Source organism: Ovis aries, chromosome 7 (assembly GCF_016772045.2).
Source record: "Ovis aries strain OAR_USU_Benz2616 breed Rambouillet chromosome 7, ARS-UI_Ramb_v3.0, whole genome shotgun sequence".
In the NCBI taxonomy this organism is placed as follows: Eukaryota; Metazoa; Chordata; class Mammalia; order Artiodactyla; family Bovidae; genus Ovis; species Ovis aries.
In genome coordinates, this window is record NC_056060.1 from 26,691,000 (window position 1) to 26,715,030 (window position 24,031).

General features: G+C 39.3%; 1 protein-coding gene across 1 annotated transcript; it reads left to right on the top strand.

The window, feature by feature from the left end:
* The first annotated feature begins 1,052 nt into the window (after positions 1 to 1,052).
* EMC7 (ER membrane protein complex subunit 7) lies at positions 1,053 to 18,431 on the top strand. The gene is made up of 5 exons (XM_004010419.6): positions 1,053 to 1,319; positions 5,052 to 5,171; positions 12,420 to 12,558; positions 13,945 to 14,025; positions 16,169 to 18,431. Exons 1-5 carry the CDS (start codon positions 1,087 to 1,089, stop codon positions 16,319 to 16,321), a joined length of 726 nt encoding a protein of 241 aa, XP_004010468.1. The 5' UTR covers positions 1,053 to 1,086; the 3' UTR covers positions 16,322 to 18,431.
* The last annotated feature ends 5,600 nt before the right edge of the window (positions 18,432 to 24,031 follow it).

A 24,031-nucleotide genomic window follows, 5' to 3' on the forward strand; every position in this document is an offset into this window, starting at 1 on the left:
GAGTTGGGCTGTAAAGAAAGCTGAGTGCCAAAGAATTAATGCTTTTGAACTGTGGTGTTGAAGAAGACGCTTGAGAGTCCCTTGGACTCCAAGGTGATCCAACAAGTCCATCCTAAAGGAGATCAGTCCTGGGTGTTCTTTGGAAGGAATGATGCTGAAGCTGAAACTCCAATACTTTGGCCATCTCACGCGAAGAGTTGACTCATTGGAAAAGACCCTGATGCTGGGAGGGCTTGGGGGCGGGAGGAGAAGGGGACGACAGAGGATGAGATGGCTGGATGGCATTGACAAAACTCAATGCACATGAGTTTGGGTAAACTCCGGGAGTTGGTGATGGACAGGGAGGCCTGGCGTGCTGCGATTCATGGGGTCGCAAACAGTCGGACACGACTGAGTGACTGAACTGAACTGAAACATACAAACGGGTGCCTTTCATCTTGCACGTTTTGCGGAATCTCTCAGGGCTTTTTAAACGCTCTGTTCTGGACTTGTTTCTATCTAAATCAGAACCTCATTTGCAGACACTATTTAAGATCCTCATCTCTCTGTCTGAATTTTTTTTTTCAGGTCGCGCTGGTGATTTAGGGAAAAAAAGTTCGCCTGCCAATGCATGGGGCATAAGAGATGAGGGTCGATCCCTGGGTTGGGAAGATCCCCAGAAGGAGGGCATGGCAACCTACTCCCCCTCTTTCCTGGAGAATTCCATGGACAGAGGAGCTTGGAGGGCTACAGTCATAGGGTCTCAAACAGTCGGATACGACTGAATGGACTTAACAGGGAACACACACTTAAGATCCTCGTCGCTCTCAGTGCGGACCACAACATCTCACACTTCACTTTCGCTTTGTGGGCAGCTGCCTTAAGTGGCGCACCTCACAGCGCCCTCCATTCTCTAGCGCGCGGGCGTCGCCGCAACACTCGCATCTCGCTGGTGGACTGGCCCAGACTCCTGCGCTGCGGTTTGAGCCCATAGCGGGCGCCCGAACCCGACGCGCAGAGATGACGACATCAGCTCGCGGCTGCGGCGACTGCGAGAGACGGGGAGGGTTTCCGGGGCTACCGGCCTGACCGCCGAGAGCTGCTGTCATGGCGGCCACGCTATGGGCCTTCTTTTCCGTCCTCCTGCTGCTACTATCAAGGGATGCCCAGAGCTCGGACGTGTCTGGGTCTACCTCTGACGGGTCAGGAGGGAGTGGGGTCGGCATTGGAGATCGCTTCAAGATTGAGGGGCGTGCGGTTGTCCCTGGAGTGAAACCCCAGGACTGGATCTCGGCGGCCCGAGTGCTGGTAGACGGAGAAGAGCACGTCGGCTTTCTGAAGTGAGCATCCTGAGGGCAGCGCGAAAGCAGCTGGGATGGAAGCTGAAAGGGGATTCTCCCTGGGGGCGCTAGGTGTCAAAACCGGACGACGTCGCTGTCCGAGGGTGAAAGGGCGAGCACCGTTAGCGGTCTGTGCCGGGGGTACCTTGTCAGGCAGTCTGACGTTTTCCCCTTCCCGATCCTGCACCACAGAAATGAGGATGGCAGGTGCTCGTCCCAGGGCCAGAGCGGCGGAGTCAGTTATCTTTAACTCCCTTTTAGCCCTGGATGGGGACGACCACTTCTGGGCCCTGGGGATAGGTGGACCCCTTTATTTGTCTTTTGATGAATCTTTCCTTTGCATCTCATCTGGTTTCCCCGGAATTTGGCCTCTTTTTGCACTTCATTTCAGTCTTTTGGTAGCTTCATGTTGTGTAGAATGATGCTAAGCAAGTGGGAATTCTCAAAGCCCACAGGGCTTCTAGTGATGACACAGACTGGAGGCTAATGTTGCTACTTCTAAAATTAATGGGCCCTGAAGTCCCTAATCAAAGCACCTTTTTTGCCTGGAAGTGGGATTGTTGTTCTTTTTTACACTTGACGTTATCGAGGGATTTGCAACATCGCTGTTGTCATTTATGTAAGACTCTACAGTGTTTATGCACTTCTGTCTGGCAATGAGTAGAAATAGGATTTGAGCCTATATTTAAAAGACGTGGTGAATTTATTAGCACTGTAGTTCTGTGTCAGCTTGCTTTTCAGATGACTAGGTATAGTGTAATATGATATTTTAAATCTTTTCAATTGCTGCTTGGAAAGTGAAACTTTGAACTGAAAGTATCTGGTAAAGGAAGTGTTCCTCTGATGGGTTTGTATACTGACAAGTGGTATCTGAAAACAAGACAATTTAATTCTAAATCTGTTTTGTAAACATTCAGAGTCTCCGGGTGCCTTTGAATGAGAATTTCAAACTCAGATTAATAAATAATGAAGAGAAGCTTACTATCATTTTTAAAGTGCTGTTTATCATTAAAAATCTGGCATTAGGCCATTCTTGAAGTTTCACCCTAATAAATGATCTTTTAATAATAAAACTCTCATTAAGCTGTAGAAAATTAGCCGTGATTAACCATTTGATCTCTCTTCTGCCATATACAGTTTTTAAAATAAGCATTATTTTTATTGAAAATAATTTGTGCTTTGTTTATTGAAGAAAATATAAACAGAATAGAGATAGCAAGCCTTAACATTTTATTGTATCTTTTTGGAATTATATGACATTTTTAATACTAATATACAATATACAGTGCTTTATGACTTGATTTTTTTTCATTTATTATTTTGTGAGCAGCTTCTGGTGCCCTTTCGTGTTCTTTCATTTATATGTAGAAAGGTTGAGAATTAATATGAGGGGCTTATTGTGATAACCATTTTGGAAGAGGGATAGATAATTTGTCCTGTACCTGTTATACATAACTAGCATGCAATTTTGACTGTGTTTATGCTTGTTGGAGGTGACTTGAGACTTTACTAAATGAAGATTAGGGGAGTTTCAGCTGAAGACTGCACATGCCACTTCTTGCTCTCATCACTGTGTGTGTGAACTTAATTTATCTTGTCCTCTGTTTGGGGGCATTTAGATAGTTTTCAGCTTTTTGAAATTATGTGCTATGCTTTATGTAAGATTATATACTTAACTTTTTTGAACTGTTTATTATGGAAAACTTCAGACATATGCTAAAGTAGAATAACTTAGGAACACATCACAGTTTACTGTTTGATTTCATTTCTGCTATCTGCCCCTCTTTACTTTCTTTCTGGAATATTTTAATGTGATCTTAAACATAATATAATTTCACTTATAAAAACACTGTGATGTATCTCTGAAAGATAAGGGTTAAAAAAACCCCACAGTACCGTTATTTGTTTCACAAAATAAATAATAATAATGTAATTTAGTACCCAGTCCATTTTTATGTTTCCCCACTTACTTCAGAAATACTTTATTGTGCTTGTTCTTTCACATCAAGAATCCAGCAAGGTCTGTGTATTGCAGAATACATTTTAAATACCAGGTTTTAAGTTTTCATTGTAAAATGTGTATGTTATCTTTTAAAGTAAACTGTTTACCCTAGGATGAAAAATATATTTGCTTTTAGTTTATGCCATTAGTTCTGCTATTATTTGTGTTGCACAGGAATTAATTGAATTCTCTTTTTTTCTGGACCTAGAAAAAAGTTTTGAAATTCATTCAGTTAGGGTCCCGTCAAGAAACTGAAAAATTAGAGTAATTCAAGGAAAGTTTAATGAAAGGATTAACCAGGGTAGTCATGGTGTAAGGAAACAATCAGATTAAGCAGTACTCCAAAGTTCACAACTTCAAGGCTATTGTCACCTCTAAGCCTGAATGGAGGCTAGGAAATAAAGGTTACTGGAATCTAGAAAAGAGGAAAGAACGGCCTAGAGAGGAGCTGGGTCCCTTGCCAAAGCCAGTTAGGGGACCTTGCATGGAAAGAGCTGGGAGGAGAGTATACTAAGCTCGTTTTCTTCCCTTTCCTGCTGTTGGGAGAGGAGAAGGGTGGAGAATGATCTAAGGGAAAATAGAAGACATCCAGTCCAGAATAAGTTAACTTGATGTTTATATTTTAACTCTGTTTCAGTTTAGTGTGTACTTTGAAATAGTATGGAACTCTTACTTTTTAGTAAACATGGTTGATGTGACAGAATCATTGCTTTAACTGAAAGAGCCTAATGATTTAAGGAACATTATTTTAACATTATTATGAGACTGGCAACTCTTTGATAAAGTCAGTCCTTTTAGAATCTTTGTTCTCCTGAATCATAAACTTTTTTCCCATCAGAATGGCAGTTTCTCACTAGCTAAACAAATTAATTTTGGTCTGTGAACCTGAAATGACTAGTTCTGGATGGGGTAGTTTTCTTAGTCTAGAAGGTTTAGAAGAAATCAGTAAGGCAAAAGTGGATGGTTTTAACTCCCATTAGTTAGTTAAGTCGCTCAGTCGTGTCCGACTCTTTGCGACCCCGTGGACTGTAGCCCACCAGGCTCTTCCTTCCATGGGATTCTCCAGGCAAGAATACTGGAGTGTGTTGCTATTTCCCTCTCCAGGGGATCTTCTGACCCAGGGATCGAACCCAGGTCTCCCATATTAGAGGCAGACGCTTTAACCTCTGAGCCACCAGGGAAGCTTTAACTCCCATAAACATTTTAAACTTATACATAGCCCAAAAGAAGTAACCAAAATAGATGGGAACTATTTTTAACAAGTGAAACAAGCAGTATTTAATTACATTTTTTTTTTGTAACAAAGAAAAAAGAAAATACAAATTAAAACTAGGGAAAAAAGCCATTTTTAATTAAGAAATTGTTGGAGGGGTTTGGCAGAATTGGAACCCCAATATTGTAGGAATAACATATTCATTCTCTTGAATGAAGACATGACTTTAGAGTTGGACCTGTACCCCTGTCACCTCTCATCTCTATCCTGCAGAAGGAATAGAAGTGCTTTCTGTGTCAGGGCGCTCTGTGGAACGGTCTGGGGCATTTTCATACCCATGCAGTGTAATTATGGAAGCTGAAATGTGGAACAACTCTCACCAGTTTGGGTTTGTTTTGTTTTGCTAAATACTGTGTCATTTTGGGGGGTATTGGTTTGGGAGTTAACTGATGATTTAAAGCAAAGGAATAAACTGTTGATCATAAATGACTAAATAATGATACTTTCATTTTTCCAGGACAGATGGGAGTTTTGTGGTTCATGATATACCTTCTGGATCTTATGTAGTGGAAGTTATTTCTCCAGCTTACAGGTTTGATCCTGTCCGAGTGGATATCACTTCAAAAGGCAAAATGAGGTAAGGACAGCTGATTTTATTTTTACCAAAGGCTAGGCTCCTGAATACCTCATTATATATTCCTATCAGAGTTTATAGTTAAGGTTGAAAGGTTTCTTGTTTAAACTGCAGGTATTCCTTAAAACATTTAAAGCATCCTTATATTGCCCACTCCAGTACTCTTGTCTGGAAAATCCCATAGACTGAGGAGCCTGGTAGGCTACAGTCAATGGGATCACAGAGTCGGACACGACTGAGCGACTGACTTCACTTTCACTTTATATTGTTCTAATTTGAGCATTGATAATATTGTACAGTTGAACTGTCTCCTGCTCTGGCTTAATATTTATTTTAAAACTCCTGATATGATTATATAGAGAAGAGGTAAGATTACTTACTATAGGAGCGAAAGCACTGTGAAAGTTTTAACTGAAATGCAGTTATTAAAGTTGGAAATAATTTAACTTTTCTAAGTTGAAAATACTTATCATTTGTTTTTCATTGGGATATTTTGATAATTTCATGGAGTTTATTTCAAAATGAGGATCATAATGAGAAAAAGTAAAGTATTAGAGGCTGGAGGACAGGAAAAAGTTTTAGAATTTCCAAGTAGATGAACGGGCTTCCCTGGTGGCTCAGATGGTAAAGCATCTGTCTGCAATGCGGGAGACCTGGGTTCGATCCCTGGGTCAGGAAGACCCCCTGGAGAAGGAAATGGCAATCCACTCCAGCACTCTTGCCTGGAAAATCCCATGGACGGAGGAGCCTGATAGGCTACAGTCCATGGGGTCACAAAGAGTCGGACATGACTGAATGACTTCGCTTTCACAAGTAGATGAACACATGCTTTGAAGTCGAGTGAAAACTTTGGACTAATTCAGGCTCTAATTCTGGAATACCACAGACCCCAGATTCAGCCTTCTGCTGCTAGAAGCCCAGTTGATTGTTATTAGTCTCGGGCCAATAGCGCTGTCTTTGGTGTAATCTGACCAGGAGGTATAGGAAGCCGTTTTCTTGCTTGCTTGTTTGCTTTATTGAGCTGTAATTGACAAGTACCAAACAATTTAAAATGGTAATATCTCTTCTCTGTTTGGGCTATCACAAAATTACTTCGTGTTGCTGTAATAAATCTTTCCAGGTAGCTCAGTGGTAAAGAATCTGCCCGCTGGTGCAGGAGACTCAGGAGTCTCGGCTTCAATCCCCGGGTTGGAAAGATTCCCTGGAGAGGAAATGACGACTCACTCCAGTATTCTTACCCTGGAAAATCCTATGGACAGAGGAGCCTAACGGGTTGCAGTCCACAGGGTTGCAAAGAGTCAGACACAACTGAGCAACTAAGCATGCATGCAGTAATTAAGAAGAGGTCACACAAAGGCAAAAATAATTTGGGGGTTAGGGGAACGGTATTTTATTACCGACCTTTTCTTCACATGCCTAGCATATTGAGGTTGATTTGTGGAGACCTCAGATTGAGTTGATGTAAGAGAGGTGTTTGGTTTGTACCATAATATTTATATCTGAATTAACGTTTACTCCTAAAATGCTTTCCTTCTTCCTTTACTTTTTTTTGATTATTGAACATTTTAAAAGTATAATATGTAAATATGCTGTAATTAAAATAGTCAGTCATATGTTGAGTTTTATATCATACATCCTTTATATCAGCTGTATATTAGTTCATTGATGTCAGCTCCCAATAATGGATAGGGAGAGTTTTCTTTTTCCTCTTTTAGCATGTGTAGTGAGCACAGTTATTCTAATTTAAATTCTTAGTGTTATTATGAAACCAGTAATGCTATGCTATTAGTATGCTATGCTATGAAACGTGATGCTATGAAAAATAACTATTTAGAAACAAGTTACTTTCTCATATACTTTTGAAGTTAAATTGTTGTCTTAGAATATTCTACTTTGTCCAGATTCTAATATTACTTGCTATTGGCTACTCAGAGCAAGGGTAAAACTTGAGTAATATCCTGCAAATATGTTTATAAATATTTTGGGGGTAATAAATGGATTGTTTCAAAGTAACTGAATCTCATTAGCTATTGACTTTCTCATGTCCTTTTAGAGGCATAAAATTTTAAAAATATATATTTATATATAAAACGAGTATGTTAATATCTAAACTGTAAAGAACATATTATGACTTTTTATATATTTTAGGATTGTAAGTGTGGACATGGAAGGGGGCTTGTAGATTTACCATATGCACTAAATATATAAGTGTGAGAGTCTTTTAAAAATACTGGGAACTCCCTGGGGTTCAGTAGTGGGGACTTTGCACTGTCATTGCAGTGAGCCTGGGTTCAACCCCTTGTTGGAGAATTAAACTACAAGCCGAGTGGCCAGACGAGACAAACAAAAAGCTGAATACTGAAGGGCATGAGAGTTGTTAAAACGGGACATTTGTTGATTAAAAACTGTAATTTATTTTTATGTATCCTTTTTGCTTTGAATTTTGAATAAAGCTGTTGGTCAGTTGCTGAGTCATGTCTGACTCTTTGCAGCCCCGTGGAATGTGGCGCGGCACGTTTCCCTGTCCTTCACTATCTCCTGGAGTTTGCTTAGATTGATGTCCATTGAGTTAATGATGCCATCCGACTGTCTCATCCTCTGTTGCTCCCAACTCTTGCCTTCAGTTTTTCCCAGCATCAGGGTCTTTCCTAATGAGTCAGCTTTTCACATCAGATGGCCTAAGTATTGCAGCTTCAGCACCAGTCCTTGCAATGAATATTCAGGGTTGATTTCCTTTAGGGTTGACTGATTTGATCTCCTTGCTGTCCAAGGAGTCTTCTCCAGCACCACAGTTCGAAAGCATCAGTTCTTAGGAGTTCAGCCTTCCTTATGGTCCAGGTCTCACATCCATTTATGACTACTGCAAAAACCATAGCTTTGACTATATAGACCTTTGTCGGCAAAATGATGTCTCTGCTTTTTAATTTGCTGTGTAGATTTGTAATAGCTTTTTTCCAAGGAGCAAGCATCTTTTCATTTTGCGGCTATAGTCACCATCCTCAGTGATTCTGGAGCCCAAGAAAATAAAATCTGCCACTGTTTCCATTTTTTCTCCATCTGTTTGCCATTAAGTGATGAGACCGGATGCCATGATCTTAGTTTTTTGAATGTTGAGTTTTAAGCCAGCTTTTTCACTCTCCTCTTTCACTCTTATCAAGAGGCTCCATTAGAGTGGTATCATCTGCATATCTGAGGTTGTTGATATTTCTCCAGGCAATCTTGATTCCTGCTTGTGCTTCATCCAGCCCATCATTTTGCATGATATTCTCTGCATATAAATTCAATAAGTAGGGTGACATGCAGCCTTGATGTGTTCTTTTCCCAATTTGGAACCAGTCCCTTGTTCCATGTCCGGTTCTAACTGTTGCTCCTTGACCTGCATACAGTTTTCTCAGGAGGCAGGTCAGGTGATGTGGTATTCCCATCTGTTTGAGAAGTTTCCACAGTTTGTTCTGATCCACACAGGCTTTTGTGTAGTCAGTGATGCAGAAAAAGATGTTTTTCTGGAACTCTCTTGCTTTCTCTATGATCGAATGGTTGTTGGCAGTTTGATCTCTGGTTCCTCTGCCTTTTCTAAATCCAGCTTGTACACCTGGAAGTTCTCGGTTCAGGTGCTATTGAAGCCTAGCTTGAAGGTTTTGAGCCTTACTAGCGTGTGAAATCGGAGAAGGCAATGGCAACCCACTCCAGTGTTCTTGCCTAGAGAATCCCAGGGACGGGGGAGCCTGGTAGGCTGCAGTCCATGGGGTCGCTAAGAGTCAGACACAACTGAGCGACTTCACTTTCACTTTTCACTTTCATGCATTGGAGAAGGAAATGGCAACCCACTCCAGTGTTCTTGCCTGGAGAATCCCAGGGATGGGGGAGCCTGGTGGGCTGCCATCTATGGGGTCACACAGAGTCGGACACTACTGAAGCAACTTAGCAGCAGCAGCAGCAGCAGCGTGTGAAATGAGTGCAGTTGTATGGTAGTTTGAACATTATTTGGCATTGCCTTTCTTTGGGATTGGAATGAAAACTGACCTTTTCCAGTCCTGTGACCACCACTGAGTTTTCCAAATTTGCTGGCATATTGAGTGCAGCACTTTCACAGCATCATCTTTTAGGATTTGAAATAGCTCAACTGGGATTCTATCACCTCCACTAGCTTAGTTTGTAGCGATGCTTCCTAAGGCCCACTTGACTTTGCACTGCAGGATGTCTGGCTCTAGGTGCGTGACCACACCGTCATGGTCCATCATGGTTATCTGGGTCATGTAAGACCTTTTTTTGTATAGTTCTGTGTATTCTTGCCACCTCTTCTTAATATCTTCTGCTTCTGTTAGGTCCTTGCCATTTCTGTCCTTTATTGTGCCCATCTTTGCATGAAATGTTCCCTTAGGTATCTCCAGTTTTCTTGGAGAGTCTTTCCCATTGTATTGTTTTTCTCTATTTCCTTGCGTTGTTCTCTTAAGAAGACTTTCTTATCTCGCCTTGCTATTCTCTGAAACTCTGCATTCAGTTGGGTGTATCTTTTCCTCTTTTGAATAAAGTAGTCTTGCTTGTTAGACATATTTTCCTAAAATACAAAGCTTTATTCGCCTTTTCACCTTGGATAAAGAGTACTACCTGCTTTAACTTTTAAGGACTGGTTGCAACAGTGGGATTCATATTCGCAGATGTATTCCTGATGACTGGATACTTGAAGCATAGCTTAAAAAAAAAGGCCCTTATCAGTTTAATAATTGGGGGGTGGGCGACAGAATAGAGAACAAAGAAGGACTTATATAAGATACTGATATTCTTGACCAGTGTTTTGTAAGTGTGTATGATTAATTAGTTTCAGATAAATGGAACTTCCATTTCTGACATTTTGGCCAAATGAAAAATTTTAGAAATGCTGGATAAAACATGATAAAAATTTCATTTTAAATGTATAACTCCCCCAAAAGTAAGGGAACTCCCCAGAGAATAAACTGCTTTCCCACCTGGGGGATTTGTTATACTCTCATCGAAATGCTTAGATTTTATTATCAGTGTGTGGATGGAAGGCAGGCTTTGGGCATGCTAGGAGTCAGTCAGACTAGAGACTTGGTTCCTGCCTCGACCCTTGGCCTGAAATCCAAGAGATCAGATTCCCAACCTGGCCCTGGCTATTGGAGGAAAAAATCTATCCTGAAAATTGATAGTCATACCCTCATTGAAATTTGGGGTATGCACTTATTACTTCCTGCATGATCCAAAAAATTCCAGTCTGAAAAATTAATAAGATGGTCCCTGGTCATAATCCTGGACTCCTGGCACAGACAAGTGCATAACCTCTCTTGAGGCAGATACTCTCTGTCCACACCCACACATAAGTAAAGTCTACTTAACTTATAAAAAATCCCCAAGAAAACAGTGTCCATGGAGTTAGAAGATGAATCAGACCTCTGATAACCCTAATTTTGTTTACTTGTTTATTTATTTTTGGCTGTGCTGGCTTTTCTCTAGTTGCAGCAAACGGGCTACTCTCCAGCTGTGGTGTGAGGGCTTCTCAGTGCAGTGGATTCTCCTGTCGTGGAGCACCAGCTCTAGGGCTCAAGGGCTTCCTCAGCTGCGCCTCCTGGGCTCTAGAGCACAAGTTCAGTGGTTGTGGCACTCGGGCCTAGTCGCTGTATGGCACGTGGGATCTTCCCAGATCAGGGACGGTACTCATGTCTCCTGTATTGGCAGGTGGAGTCTTCACACTGAGCCACCAGGGAAGCCCTGAGAACTCTAGACAGTGTAACTATCGGATATAGACAATACAAAATGGCTTAAAGCAGATTTAAAATGCTTTAAACAAAAACGCTTATTGCCATAATAGCAAAATAGACCATAGATAATACCAAATAGACCATATGAAACAAAAAACAACTTTTGCAGTCAGTGTATGCTTTGGAATATAAAACTCAATGGATGTGCTGAGCAACTGACCAGAAGTTTGATAAGTTGGAGGACAGATCAGAAAAATTAGCCAGAAATCAATACAGATGAAGGAAAGGACTCTGAATGTGAGAGTTTAACAAGATGTGGAGTAAAGAATGAAAAAGGGCTACGCTGATGGCTCGATAGTAAAGAATCCGCCTGCCAGTGCAGGAGACATGGGTTTGATCCCTCATCCAAGAACATCCCACATGCCATGGAGTGACTAAGCTCTTGCGCCACAGTTACTGAACCTGTGCTCTAGAGCCCAGGAGCCGCAGTTAATGAAGCCCTCCAGCCCTGGAGCCAGTGCTCCGCAACGAGAGAAGCCACTGTAATGAGAAGCCTGCTCAGCAGAGAAGACCCCGCACAGGCTCCCCGCCCCCTCCTCCCCTGCCATAGAAGAATGAAATGGTCTAACACTTGTCTAATAGAAGCTCCAGAAGGAAACGATAAGAGGAAATGGGGGAAGCAATTTTTAAAAAGTACACTGAAATATGTGTGGACATGGGTGATTAAAATTCATAGCATGTCTGGTAAAAATGTAATGTTACCACCTATGGTACTGTTGCAGGACTTTCTTGAATCATGTTTTTCCTGCAAAATACCCTTGGCAATTAGGTATACCCCAGAAGGCACTGGCGCCCCACTCCAGTACTCTTGCCTGGAAAATCCCATGGACGGAGGAGCCTGGTAGGCTGCAGTCCATGGGGTTGCTAAGAGTCGGACACGGCTGAGCAACTTCACTTTCCCTTTTCACTTTCATGCGTTGGAGAAGGAAATGGCAACCCACTCCAGTGTTCTTGCCTGGAGAATCCCAGGGACGGGGGAGCCTGGTGGGCTGCCATCTATGGGGTCGTACAGAGTCAGACACGACTGAAGTGACTTAGCAGCAGTAGCAGCAGCAGCATAATGCATATCTCAGACAATCAAAAAATTCTAACATTTTTATATATTTATAGCAAAATAAGTTTATTATTAAATAAAATCAAAGAGCTTTAGAGCTGGAAGAATTCCAGAAGAACTTCTGGTATAACCAGAAACATTAAGAACTTAAAACTTGTAAGCCTAGGTATTAACAGATCTATAACTAGAAACTAGGTCTCTTGATTCCAAATCTAGTGTCTTCTCTACATTTTGCTAAGTATTTTAGACATATAGATGAGGCTACTTTGATCAGATTTTCAAGATCAAAAATTCAAATGCCAAAGCATTCTGGAAAAAGCTAAAGGTAATTAAGGCATTGCTAATATATTATAAACAGTTCTTTTAACTAGTAATGCTTGTAATAGGATTACTGATGCTTTTTTCATGTTGCTTTATCAGAGCGAGATACGTGAATTACATCAAAACATCAGAAGTGGTCAGACTGCCCTATCCTCTCCAAATGAAATCTTCAGGCCCACCTTCTTACTTTATTAAAAGAGAATCTTGGGGCTGGACAGACTTTCTGATGAACCCAATGGTATGTATCAGGCTATAATAAAGCACCTTTACTAATCTCTAATTTGCTTATAGTCAATTGAAAAACTAACCATGTGATAGGAAAGCTGGGATCAAATTGTTGGATGAAAGGATTATTGTGACTAGTTTATGAATTTCAAGAAAATAATAGCTTTGGGAATACATAATGAAAAAAATAGTATCAAGAATGGCATGGTAGGTTTGACATAGAAATGTGCAGCAAAAATTAGATAAATAGTTATGTTTAAAATTCACATTGAATGAGTATGTGGTAAGTCTCCATGGGGTTGCAGAGTGTCAGATCCGACTGAGCAACTAAACACACACACAGTCATGTGATAAGTCACACGTGTAATAAGTCATGTGATAAGTCACATGTGTGGTAAGTCACACATGGAGTTAGCTCTCCTTCCTACTACCTGCGTATTAGACTATTGATGAATGTGCCATCACTTAATAAATTGCCCTCTTGATGGGACACATACTTTTTTTTTCTCTCTCTTTCTTTTGAATATGGAATGAACAGAAAAGTTATTCTGTGGTATTCTAAGTACTTGGTATTTTCATGAAATGATATTATGGTATCCACTAATATAAAATTCTAATAGCAAAATTCTTCAGAAAAAAGTTAACTTTTTTTTCTTTTGCTGTTTTTTGAAACTTGAATTATTACCTGAGAATTATGTAAGTGTTAATCATATTTCTTGATGGTAGCTATTTAGATCACAAGTAGGGATGTTTCAGGCCGTACATCCTTTGAGAGGAATAAATCAGTACCTGGAATCTGCAGTTAGGCCTGAAGAAGCAGGAGGGTAGAGTGGATGGACGAAATCAATAGTGAGACTCCAAAGCTAATTGAGAAATATATTTCATGTTCTCATTTCTGAAATTTCCATGGGGACGTATGCAGTGCGAGAAGATCCTAGGTCATTTTTAAAAACTTGTCTGCTATAGTAGTTGCCTAGTAGTATATTGTACGGTAGAAAGGGATTATTTTGTTTTCTCCAAAAGCCGCAAGTCGTCTGGAAAAAGCTCAGCTGGTCATCACAATCACCAATCTCAGTGGCAGACTGCAGTTTGAAGAAAATGAATAAATAGTTCTGTTTGCAAACTGTTTGTGTTAAATAAAACTCTGAACTCTGCAGAATGATAGGTAGCACAGATATGAAGCGAGGTGTCTGTATAAAGTCCACACAAACTTATAGATAAAGCTCTTATATTACGACAGTGGACCTTGCTGTCAGCAGGGCTCATTCAATAGAATTGAAGTGGTGACTGCTAGTTTTATTCTATTTACAGTATTTAATTCCATCATTGGTTGTTAAGTCCAGATTTTGTACCTCAGTTAAGTGGGAAAAACATTTTCTGAATTTTTTTTCTTTCACAGGTTATGATGATGGTTCTTCCGTTATTGATATTTGTGCTTCTGCCTAAAGTGGTCAACACAAGTGATCCTGACATGAGGCGGGTAAGATGATTGAACCATGTTCTGATGCCTGGTCATCCATTGTGGCTGAATGGCTTGCATTTGTCCAGCTAATTCCCAAGCCAAATTCATCTACAGGTTGTGTTGATATAGTATTATATGTTTCTGGTATTTAATTGTTTCCATTGAACCAGATAAATTCAGTTGGATCTCTCTGATAAAAGCCTGGATCTCTTCATATAGTTAAGACATTCTGTTTAGTATTTGCTTCTTTGTGCCTCAATTGTTAAATAGTTGAAATGCATAATGATTCTGGTATACCTAATCTAGATATTTCACTAAATGGTAGCTTCTTATAATCTACCTTTATTTTATAAAGTTCTTCAGAGTATATACCTTTAGCTTATATGTTCAGATACACAAAAGAAATTTGGATAAACCACAGGAGAAAAATAGAATAGTGGTTTTCAAACTCTACCACAAGATCATACTGTTTGGTGAGGAGGCTAGGAGTTACCAAGGAAGATGCTTCAAATTTAGTGCCACCGTCTCGTCTCTTTTAAATATTGGCTTCTGTATAAAATCTTCAGAATTGAAAACAAAAATTATCTATTCTTCACCCCAAACCATCAACATACATCTCCTGAATTCCAAGTTTTTCTGTTGTATTTAATATACTGGTGTATTTACACCTATTGATTACTGAATAAATATTTATTATCAATTTTTAGGCTCTGGATACAGGGGATACAAAGATGGGTTATATGTCATCTCTGTTGTCAACAAGCTCAGTTAAATAAAGGAAATAGAATGGATTTATAAAGCACTCTTCTTTCCAGCAGAGGATTGTGCATGTGTTTTAAATAGAAAAAAATAAGCTATCCGTAAATAAAAATGTCTGCTGAGGTACTAGCTGATTAAGTTCTGTAAAGGCATATATCCCATGCTGGAATGGCAAAAGAAAACTTCATGAAAGAAGAACGCTTTATGATGTTTCAAAATGTTTTATTGCTAAGTTTTGGCATCTTTGCCTCAGTGTTGGTCGGAAAGTGTACCTCCTGTATCCTTGTATCTGTTAAGGCAGTTAACTCTCTGTGGTATCAACAGAAGGAAGCATTAGAAGTCACACTGGGTTAAAAATTCATTTCTTGCAAAATGCTTTTCACATAGTATGCAGTATAAAAAGTTGTTCATTCAAGAGCTTCAGAATTGAACAGATTCAAAAATAGAGTTGGTATATTTTTGCAGAGATTCAAAACCTGTTACCATATACGTTTAATTCTTGATTACTGGGGATATTAATATATCTCATATATATTTGTAATGTTTCTTTTCCTGGCCTTATTTAAAGCATTTTCTCCTTGAAAACTCATCTATAAATTCTACCTTTGGGGAGAAAGCGCTAGCTAATAATTGAATTAAAAACTCAATTTTAAATGATAGATAATGGGGTATTTCTTTTTTTTTTTTTCCATGTCTGAACCAATACAATTATGAGTTCACTTTTGTAATGTCACATGAAATTCAAATGAAGCAGACATTAATATTGCCAAAGTGGAACAGTACTTTAGAGATTAGTTGGCCCAGTAACCGGTAGGATAGAAACCTCAGAATAAAAGTACTATTTCCTTAGGTCCTGCCAGTGATGGTAACATTTTAACATTTGTGTTGCTTGCTTTAGATGCTGTAACTGAGGTCACTCAAGTCATACAGTGTTCATAGATTTACTAAGGCCCTTAGGAATCAAGTCTTGGAAATACTATAGTTATCTTCAAACTTTTCTGATAGCTTGATACATAGTTAAAGATTTCTAGTTAAGTGCATCTAGAAGAAGCATGAGTTTAAAAATACTTGTTAAAACAAAGTATTTTAACCAGAAAACAAAATAAGGTGGCAGGAATATAATCACATTATGTCCATTATCAGAGAAAATCCCCTTTACAAAAACATAAATGGAATCAAACCCCAGGCAACACTTTTGAGCATCTACTGAGGATCAGAATGCTGAGTGATCCAAGGGGAGCATGAAGCATGGTTTCGAAATGCTGTTGGGTGTGACATTACGTCATTGCTCAGAACCAGTACCTCTTTCATTTCTCTCCTCCTTCCTTAATGGAAGTGTTAGTTGCTGATGACCTGAAGGATCCCTGTGCCTTTCATAGCGATGTGCTTTGTCTTCCCACAGGAGATGGAGCAGTCAATGAATATGCTGAATTCCAACCACGAACTGCCTGATGTTTCTGAGTTCATGACAAGACTCTTCTCTTCAAAGTCATCTGGCAAATCTAGCAGTGGCAGCAGTAAAACAGGCAAAAGTGGGGCTGGCAAAAGGAGGTAGTCGGGCAGGCCAGAGATGGCATTTGCACAATCACAGTAACACTGGGTGGCATCCATGTCCTGAGGGAAAAGCGTGTGAAGCAACTACTGTAAACCTGAGTCATCCTTAGAGTCGGTCTCTTATAACTGTTATGCGTGATAACTCTTTAGCACATGTTTTGTATTTGGTACACAAGGACACCCAGCTTTCATCCTTTGTCTGTTTGAGGTCAATATTGATGTCACTGAATTAATTACAGTGTCCTATAGAAAATGACATTAATAAATTATATGAAGTATGATACATTATGTATATTAAAATAAGTCTTAATCCAGAGATAAAGTTATCTTGCCATTTTTTTTTTCACTTTAATGTTTCCTTTATTCCTTACAATTTTCTTCTGTCTCTCATTATCTGAGGCTTGAACTTAACCTTTCCTGTTTAAAAAGGGTGCTTGGTATTTTCAGAATAGCATGCACCATGGGTTTCTGTGTAACTAGACCGTTTAAAATTCTTAGTCCTGCCCTGTAGTTTTAACATTCCCTGATATTTGAAGTAGAACCACATATTCCTGATGTAGTTTTAACTTTCATTATTACAAGCTGGTTTCAGAGTGTGGATGTATGAATTAGAGTGGATGTTATCAATCTAAATTCTGGTTACCATCTGTGGTTTCACTTTACAATTATTGAACATCAGCTCTATACTGTGATTCAAGGTAAGATAGAGAGATGGATAATACCCAGTGCCTGTCTTCAATAGAGCTTATTATGTATGGAGTGCAACACAAATAATAACAGAGAGTGAGTGGTCAGGGGAAAGAAGCGCAGGAGTAGGAGAGCCTTACAGAGTCTGAGGATGGAAAATCAACCTCACAGCTCCATGTTGTCATGTTGGTAGTACAGCAGAGGTCCTTACAAATCCTCTCATCTTCCCCATTATTGATTCTCAGAGGTACTGGAATATAAATTACTACTTTGCAGTTAGGAGTATCTCAAAACCTTTTTATTTTGATAAGTTATGGCAACTTTTCTTTTGGATTGTTTTAATTTAAAGAACTCTGATGTCACAGTATTGCTTCTAGTAGGGCTCCTATCTTCTCCTGTTAAAGAACCCCCCTGTTGCTTTCTTAGGATTATTAAGTTTTTTAAAAAAGGATTGGTTCTAAACTCTTATTTTCCTTCTTATAATAGGTACCATTGTTCATTAAAAAAATTTTTTTTTAATTTATTCATTTATTTATTTTGACTGTGCTGGGTCTTTGTTGGCCATTGTTCATTTTGAAATGAGGTATTTGAGTTTTCTTTAAAAAAAATAAGTTAAAAGTAATTAAAAAAAAAAAAAATCTCCTGGCTGTCCGGGGGTTAGGACTCTCTACTTCCACTGCAGGGGGCAGAGGTTCGGTCCCTGGTTGGGGCTCTAAATCCTGCATGCCATGTGACTTGGCCAAAAAAAAAAAGTTCTGATTCAGGACATTTAAAAAACTGTATCTCTGATTATATTACATACACTGAAGTTACCATACTAGTTAAGCTGTGAATGAATAAGGTGAATAAACTGGTTAATGGTAGAACTAGGTCTTTTAAAATAATTATTTATTGAAATAGCTAAAATATCAGAGGATGAGTTGAATTAAAGTTGCAGTTCAAAAGAGCCAGAATATAGTAAGAGTCATAGTTGTTTGGCCAGAAATTATGTTCAAAAGTTTGAAAATTTGGATTGTCAGAATTTGCACATGGAATACATGATAAGCTAGAAATTAGAAAGTACTTCCATGCTAATTTAAAAAGTATATGTGATTATTTTATATAGATTTTAACACAATCTGAACATAATATAGATATATATATACCCCTTATCATATTACAGAATGTTATTGCATCAGTTGTATATGAAAATTTTATCTTTGCACAGACCCTTCATCAAATACTTAGTGTGCTTACAGGTGGAGAAATGATGGTATATTAGACAATATGGAGTTGAGTGCAAAGAGCCCCTGTTGAGTTGCTCACTTGCTTTGTGACTTTGGGCAAGTCAGATTCCCACTTTGAACCATCTCTTGTCCTGTTCATTGTTGTGTTTCCAACATTGAGCATGCAGACACATAATAAATGTTTGTTGAATGAATAAATGGGCCTCAAGTTTCCTCATCTGTAAAACTGAGATTTGGATTAGACCTGTAAATTCCTTTTCAGACCCAAAATTCCAATATAATTTAAACCCAGTTCTTATTATTTCTTATCCTTAAGAACTGTATGATTTGTGCCAACTTTTTCTCTTTTTACTTCCTTGGGTTCTTTTTGCTATTCCCCACATGGAGACTTATGTTTCTCTTTTTAAAAAGTATTTCTTAGATTCAGTTTACATTTATCTCCTTTTAAATATAACCTTTGTGGTTAAAAACTTTTCACTTCAGCTAAATTAAACCTGAGTAGCAGCTTTGTGCAAATCAGAAATTAGTTGCCCATTCTTGTCAGGAACTTCTTTAGTACCTAGGATGTATCAACAGCTCCCAGATTTTCAGTTTTGTAGGAGTCAAAACCTCAGGACTCATCTCGAGTCTGGTTAACATTTTGAAAAAATTAGGTGTTTTACCTAACATGCCCAAAGTAGTAAAGTATGTAATCATTTGGTTTTTATGTTTCCTCTGACAGGAGAGAAGAAGCAACCATTCAGTATACTTTTTAGTAACTGGAAGGGTTTCAAGGTCCCGAAGAGGTCAATAATGATAAAGGAGACCTTTTTCATTTAAGTAGTTACTCAAACTTGCAGAAAGTTTGGGATTTTTTTTGTTGTTTGTGTGTGCATGTGTGTGTTCAACTAAAAAAAACTATTGAAAATATTTTTATTAAATATCTTAAAGAAAAAACTAAAACAACTATTTTCTTTTTTTTTTCTTTTTCCTTTTTTTTTTCTTTTCTTTTTTTAAAATTCTTTATTAAATCATACATTGACATGAATCCTCCACGGGTGTACATGAGTTCCCAATCATGAACCCCCCTCCCACCTCCCACCCCATATTTTCATTTTTAAAAGTTGCCTTCCAGGTCACATAGTCACATTTTTGCATGGTTATGATCAACTGTTTAAAAACTGGGCAAAAACTCATCTTTTAGGATGGCTTATATATGCATTTCGTATTTTAGCCCAATAAAATACTGTTAACCACTAACTTCAGAGAACACAATAGAAACTGGTGACCCAGTCTTTTAGTGCTATTCAAAGAGCATGTCGAGGCAGGACCTAGTTGTGCTCTCCTTTTAGCATTTTAGGTGTGATTATTGTTATCCAAGTATTGTTTTAATTTGTAAGGTTTATGAGAATATCCAATTGGTATAAGTACTTATTTAGAGAACTTGAGAAGGGTAGATTTTTTGAAATTCATATGTTGCCTATAAATTATGAACATTGTTTTAATACTCCTGAAAAAGAAAGATGAAATACTAAAATAGCTACTTTAGGGGAAAATTCCCCATCCCCCAAGTAGCACCCAGTATTAGCTTATCTCCTTTCCCACAGTAACAACTTTATCATGGGAGCATAGGGAACTGAAACCTTTCCCAATGCCTTCAGTCAGGTAGGATTGGGCTAGCCGAGGCAAACCTGGGAAGATGGAGGAGTAAATTAATAATGTTAAGTGGTAAACAAGAGGAATGGGCAGAGCCAAAATACTAGCTGTGCACAGCACTTCCAACAGAAAACTTTGACAAGCATTTACTTGAACTAAAATTTATAAACTAGTAGTGACTGAAGATTCACATCTATATCTCCTTAGGTAATGCTGAAATTAAAATTTTCTATGTATATATATATACCTATATGTATGTATGTATATATATATATATATATATAAAGTAATTCCACTCAATGAGCTCCTACTGTATATATTTGGATATTTTAAAATATATTTGAAATAACTAGTAAAGTTATAAAATCTTTAAAATTAAATGATCATTAAAATTTGGCATGAAGATTAAGAAATGGAGTCATTCTTAAAAGTGTTTTGAGGTGATTCATAAGGGACCATGAGAAGATGTATAAGGAAAGCTTCCTTGCAATCACTGTTATGAAATCATGTGCATCATACATAGGAAAGAGAAAAAGTTCATTTTGCGCTTGTCTCTCTATAGGCCTGGACCTGTCTTCTCACCCATAGCTGATTGGACTGAGGTTGGGACTTGAGCCAGTCAGTTGGGTGGTACTGGATCAGAGAAGGTGGTATGTTGATCCTGAGCTACAAGTAAGCAGAATCAATGGTCTAAGGAATCTGGCTCACAAAGAGCATGACAGATGCCCAGTTGGGAGAAAGACCATGGTAACTCCAGAGATTGGGGGAGCAAATAGCTGCTGGACAGCGTTTCAAGTCTATGGAGGTTCTGTTGCTCTTGCAGGGGTTCAGTGAAAGCCTCTTGAATCCCTTCTCTGACTCTGCACCCTAACCCCTTACTTATCATTTATCTGATTTGAAGAGTACTGTGCTCAGTGTTAGTTAGCCTCTATAGTAAGATACATCAAGCAGGTCTAGAGAAAAGCTGCCAGGGATTAATATTCATACTTTTCTATACAAATGATTCTACTGACCCCTGACTATATTAACTAGGTATACTTTAGGAAGAATTAAAATGGCTGTAATTTTTTGGTTTGGTAAAGAATGCTAAGGGGATTTTTCAAATGCTTAATCTTTATAAAGCAAATTCTGATGAACTGTGTACCCCTTGGTAAAGTCTGAAAAAACAAAATGGACTTAAATACAGCAAAAGGAATTAGTTTCTTGTGAAGAAGTGTTTGTTGGCATGGTAAACAAAATGGTGAAGTGCCAGTGACCAGATTTACTTTTCTTGGCAGTCTTAAAAAATTGGGCAAAAGTTACCTCTTAGGAGGGTTTATATATACACCTACTGGTCTCTTGGGCTTCCCTGGTAGCTCAGCTATCAAAGAATCTGCCTGCAATGCGAAAGACCCTGGTTCAATTCCTGGGGAATTGTTCCCCTGGAGAAGGGATAGATTACCCACTCAGTATTCTTGGGTTTCCCTGGTGGCTCAGACGGTAAAGAATTGCCTGCAATGTGGAAGACCTGAGTTCGATCCCTGGGTTGGGAAGATCCCCTGGACAAGGGCATGGCAACACACTCCACTGTTCTTACCTGGAGAATTCCTATGGACAGAGGAGTCCATGGGGTTGCAATGGACACGACTCAGCATAGCACAGCACTGGTCTCTTAAACGTCTTCCTTTCCCCCAAAGTAAATTATTTTATTCTCAGAATGTGAGGAATGGTAGAATTGATACATTATGGAGGAATATCAACAAAATTGGACAGTGGGGAAGGGCAGAGGAAAATCTAAACTCTGACTGTAGGAGCTTTCCTTCCTTTAATGTACATCTGTTGACTTGTCATCCAGCTTATGCCTGTAACTGGTTGTACCCTGGGAAAGAATGCAATCCAAAGAAGTGTCGTCCTAGCAGCTCTGTTTGTGCTGTGTGACTGTGCTTTTGTGGGCCTGCCATCCAGGTTAGGCCATAGGCCAAAGGCTGTCTCTAGGGAACTTGAAATGAAAACTGAGGGATTAAAGAAGTAGTTTGCAACATACAAATTTGTAAGATGTTCATGGCTCTTTATCACGCACACTACAGAAAACAGGTTCCAAGCTGAAGTGGAAGATGAATTCTGAGAACTGTGCCTTTGTTCAGATCCTTTCCTGGGGCCACTGTGTTCTTTCCCTTACATTCCCTGGAGCTCTGCTACGTTGTCTGGAAGTGAAAGTGAAAGTCACTCAGTTGTGTCTGACTTTTGAGACCCTATGTATTGTAGCCTGCCAGACTCCCCTATCCGTGGAATTCTCCAGGCCAGAATACTGGAGTGGGTAGCCTATCCCTTTCTCCAGCAGATCCGAACCAGGGTCTCCTGTCTAGTATAGTGTTTATGTGTTTTTCTTAAGCTAGTTCCAATAGGTATCTATTATTTGAACCCACATGTCCTAACTCATGTACTTTTCCAGAGCTGACTAAAATTATCTCTAATCTACTGAAAGCCTTCTCCTTTTCCCTCAGTCAGTGAAAAATCGGGCTGTGTTGCCTCCATATCATCTTGAATGAATGGGTCGCAAGGAACTTTCTGAGTTAAGGGAGAAATTGGGTGAACACATGTCCTTGTTTCATCAATTACTAGTTATATGATCTTAGAAAAGAAACCTTTCCAAGCCTCAATTTCATCAAATGTAAAATGGACTACAGATTTCATCTGTAAAACGAAAGAAATATCTACTTCATAAGTAAAACTGTTTAGAATACTTTATGTGTATTATCCCACTTAATATTTATACTAACCCTATTTATATGTGTTCCGTGAAAGCCTGTCATTATTAATATTCTTAATGGCAATCCACTCCAGTACTCTTGCCTGGAAAATTCCATGGACGGAGGAGCCTGGTGGGCTGTAGTCCATGGGGTCACAAAGAGTCGGACACGACTGAGCGTCTTCACTTTCACTTTAATTTTCAGATGAGGAAACAAAGGTTAAAATTTTCCCAGACTCAGTAGCTGGTAACCTAGAGCAAATCCTGTTAACCATTTCCTACAGTGCTGCTCTTACAAGCTAAACTGAAAAGACTAAAGATTCACATGCACACCATCAGTACACAGCCTTACATCTAATTCACTTGCACGCCCTCTGCCTCCCTCTGCTGGCATGATCTGGGCACTTGCTTCTCTCCTTCCAAACACTCAGAGAAGAGGGTGGTGTAAGTCAAGAGAAACTGACTTCCAGGAGAAAGCAGTTCTAGTCCTAATTTCTGGTGCCTAGAGCTTCAGACACTGTAAATCTAAAGGTCTTTCTTCAGACACTGCAAACCTAAAGGTAAATGTGATGGCGTCAGTCCCTAATTAAAAATCCTTTGTAGACTCTCCATAGACTTCAAGATAAACCCTCTGACCATGGTCCATACGGACTCATTTCTTGTCACTTTCTTCCTGCATGAATCTTGAATTTTCCTCATTTCCCCACTTTAAGCTCTACATGTGTGCTCACCTCTGGGCCTTTTTATTTCTTCCTCTGAACTCTCTGCCTCTCCCCTACCCCTTTCTCTTGTCTACTTCTTACATTTTCGTTAGGACTTAGTGTGGAAATCACCCTTGACAAAAGTCTTCCAGATGCCCCTATGACTTGGATGTGAGCCTTTTTTTTTGGTTCCTTTTCACGCCTGTGCTTACACCATTATAGAATTTCATTTTCTTGGACCACCTTTTTACTTCTCTGACTTCCCTCTCTGAGTTGTAAGGTACCTGGATGGTAAAGTACTAGTGATGCAACAATCCTATCCTCAAGGAGGTGTGGGAGGACGCTAAGTCCACTAAAACAGTTCTGTGGTGGCTGCAGCATAAAGCACCATCATTTTTAGGGATTCCCAACTCAAATCATCAAAGAGATCAGAGACTTGTGAATTCAGCTTCTACTTCTCAGGGACCCACACAGGTACTAGCTATGCTGGAAAACCCCCACAAAACCCTGGAGCCTAACCTTGCAGCTGTCTGCTTCTTCCATGTGCCAAAGTCTGTTAAGTGAGGGGACTCACCATTGATCAAAATAGCGTGAACTCTGGCTTTAGAGCTAGAGTTTAGCAGGAGAAATGGACATGAATAACCAAGCAGGTCCATGTGTGTAATGAAGACCTTGATAGGTGATCCATGGAAAAGTGCTGGGTGCTATAAAAGCTCATAACACGGGATGAGAGG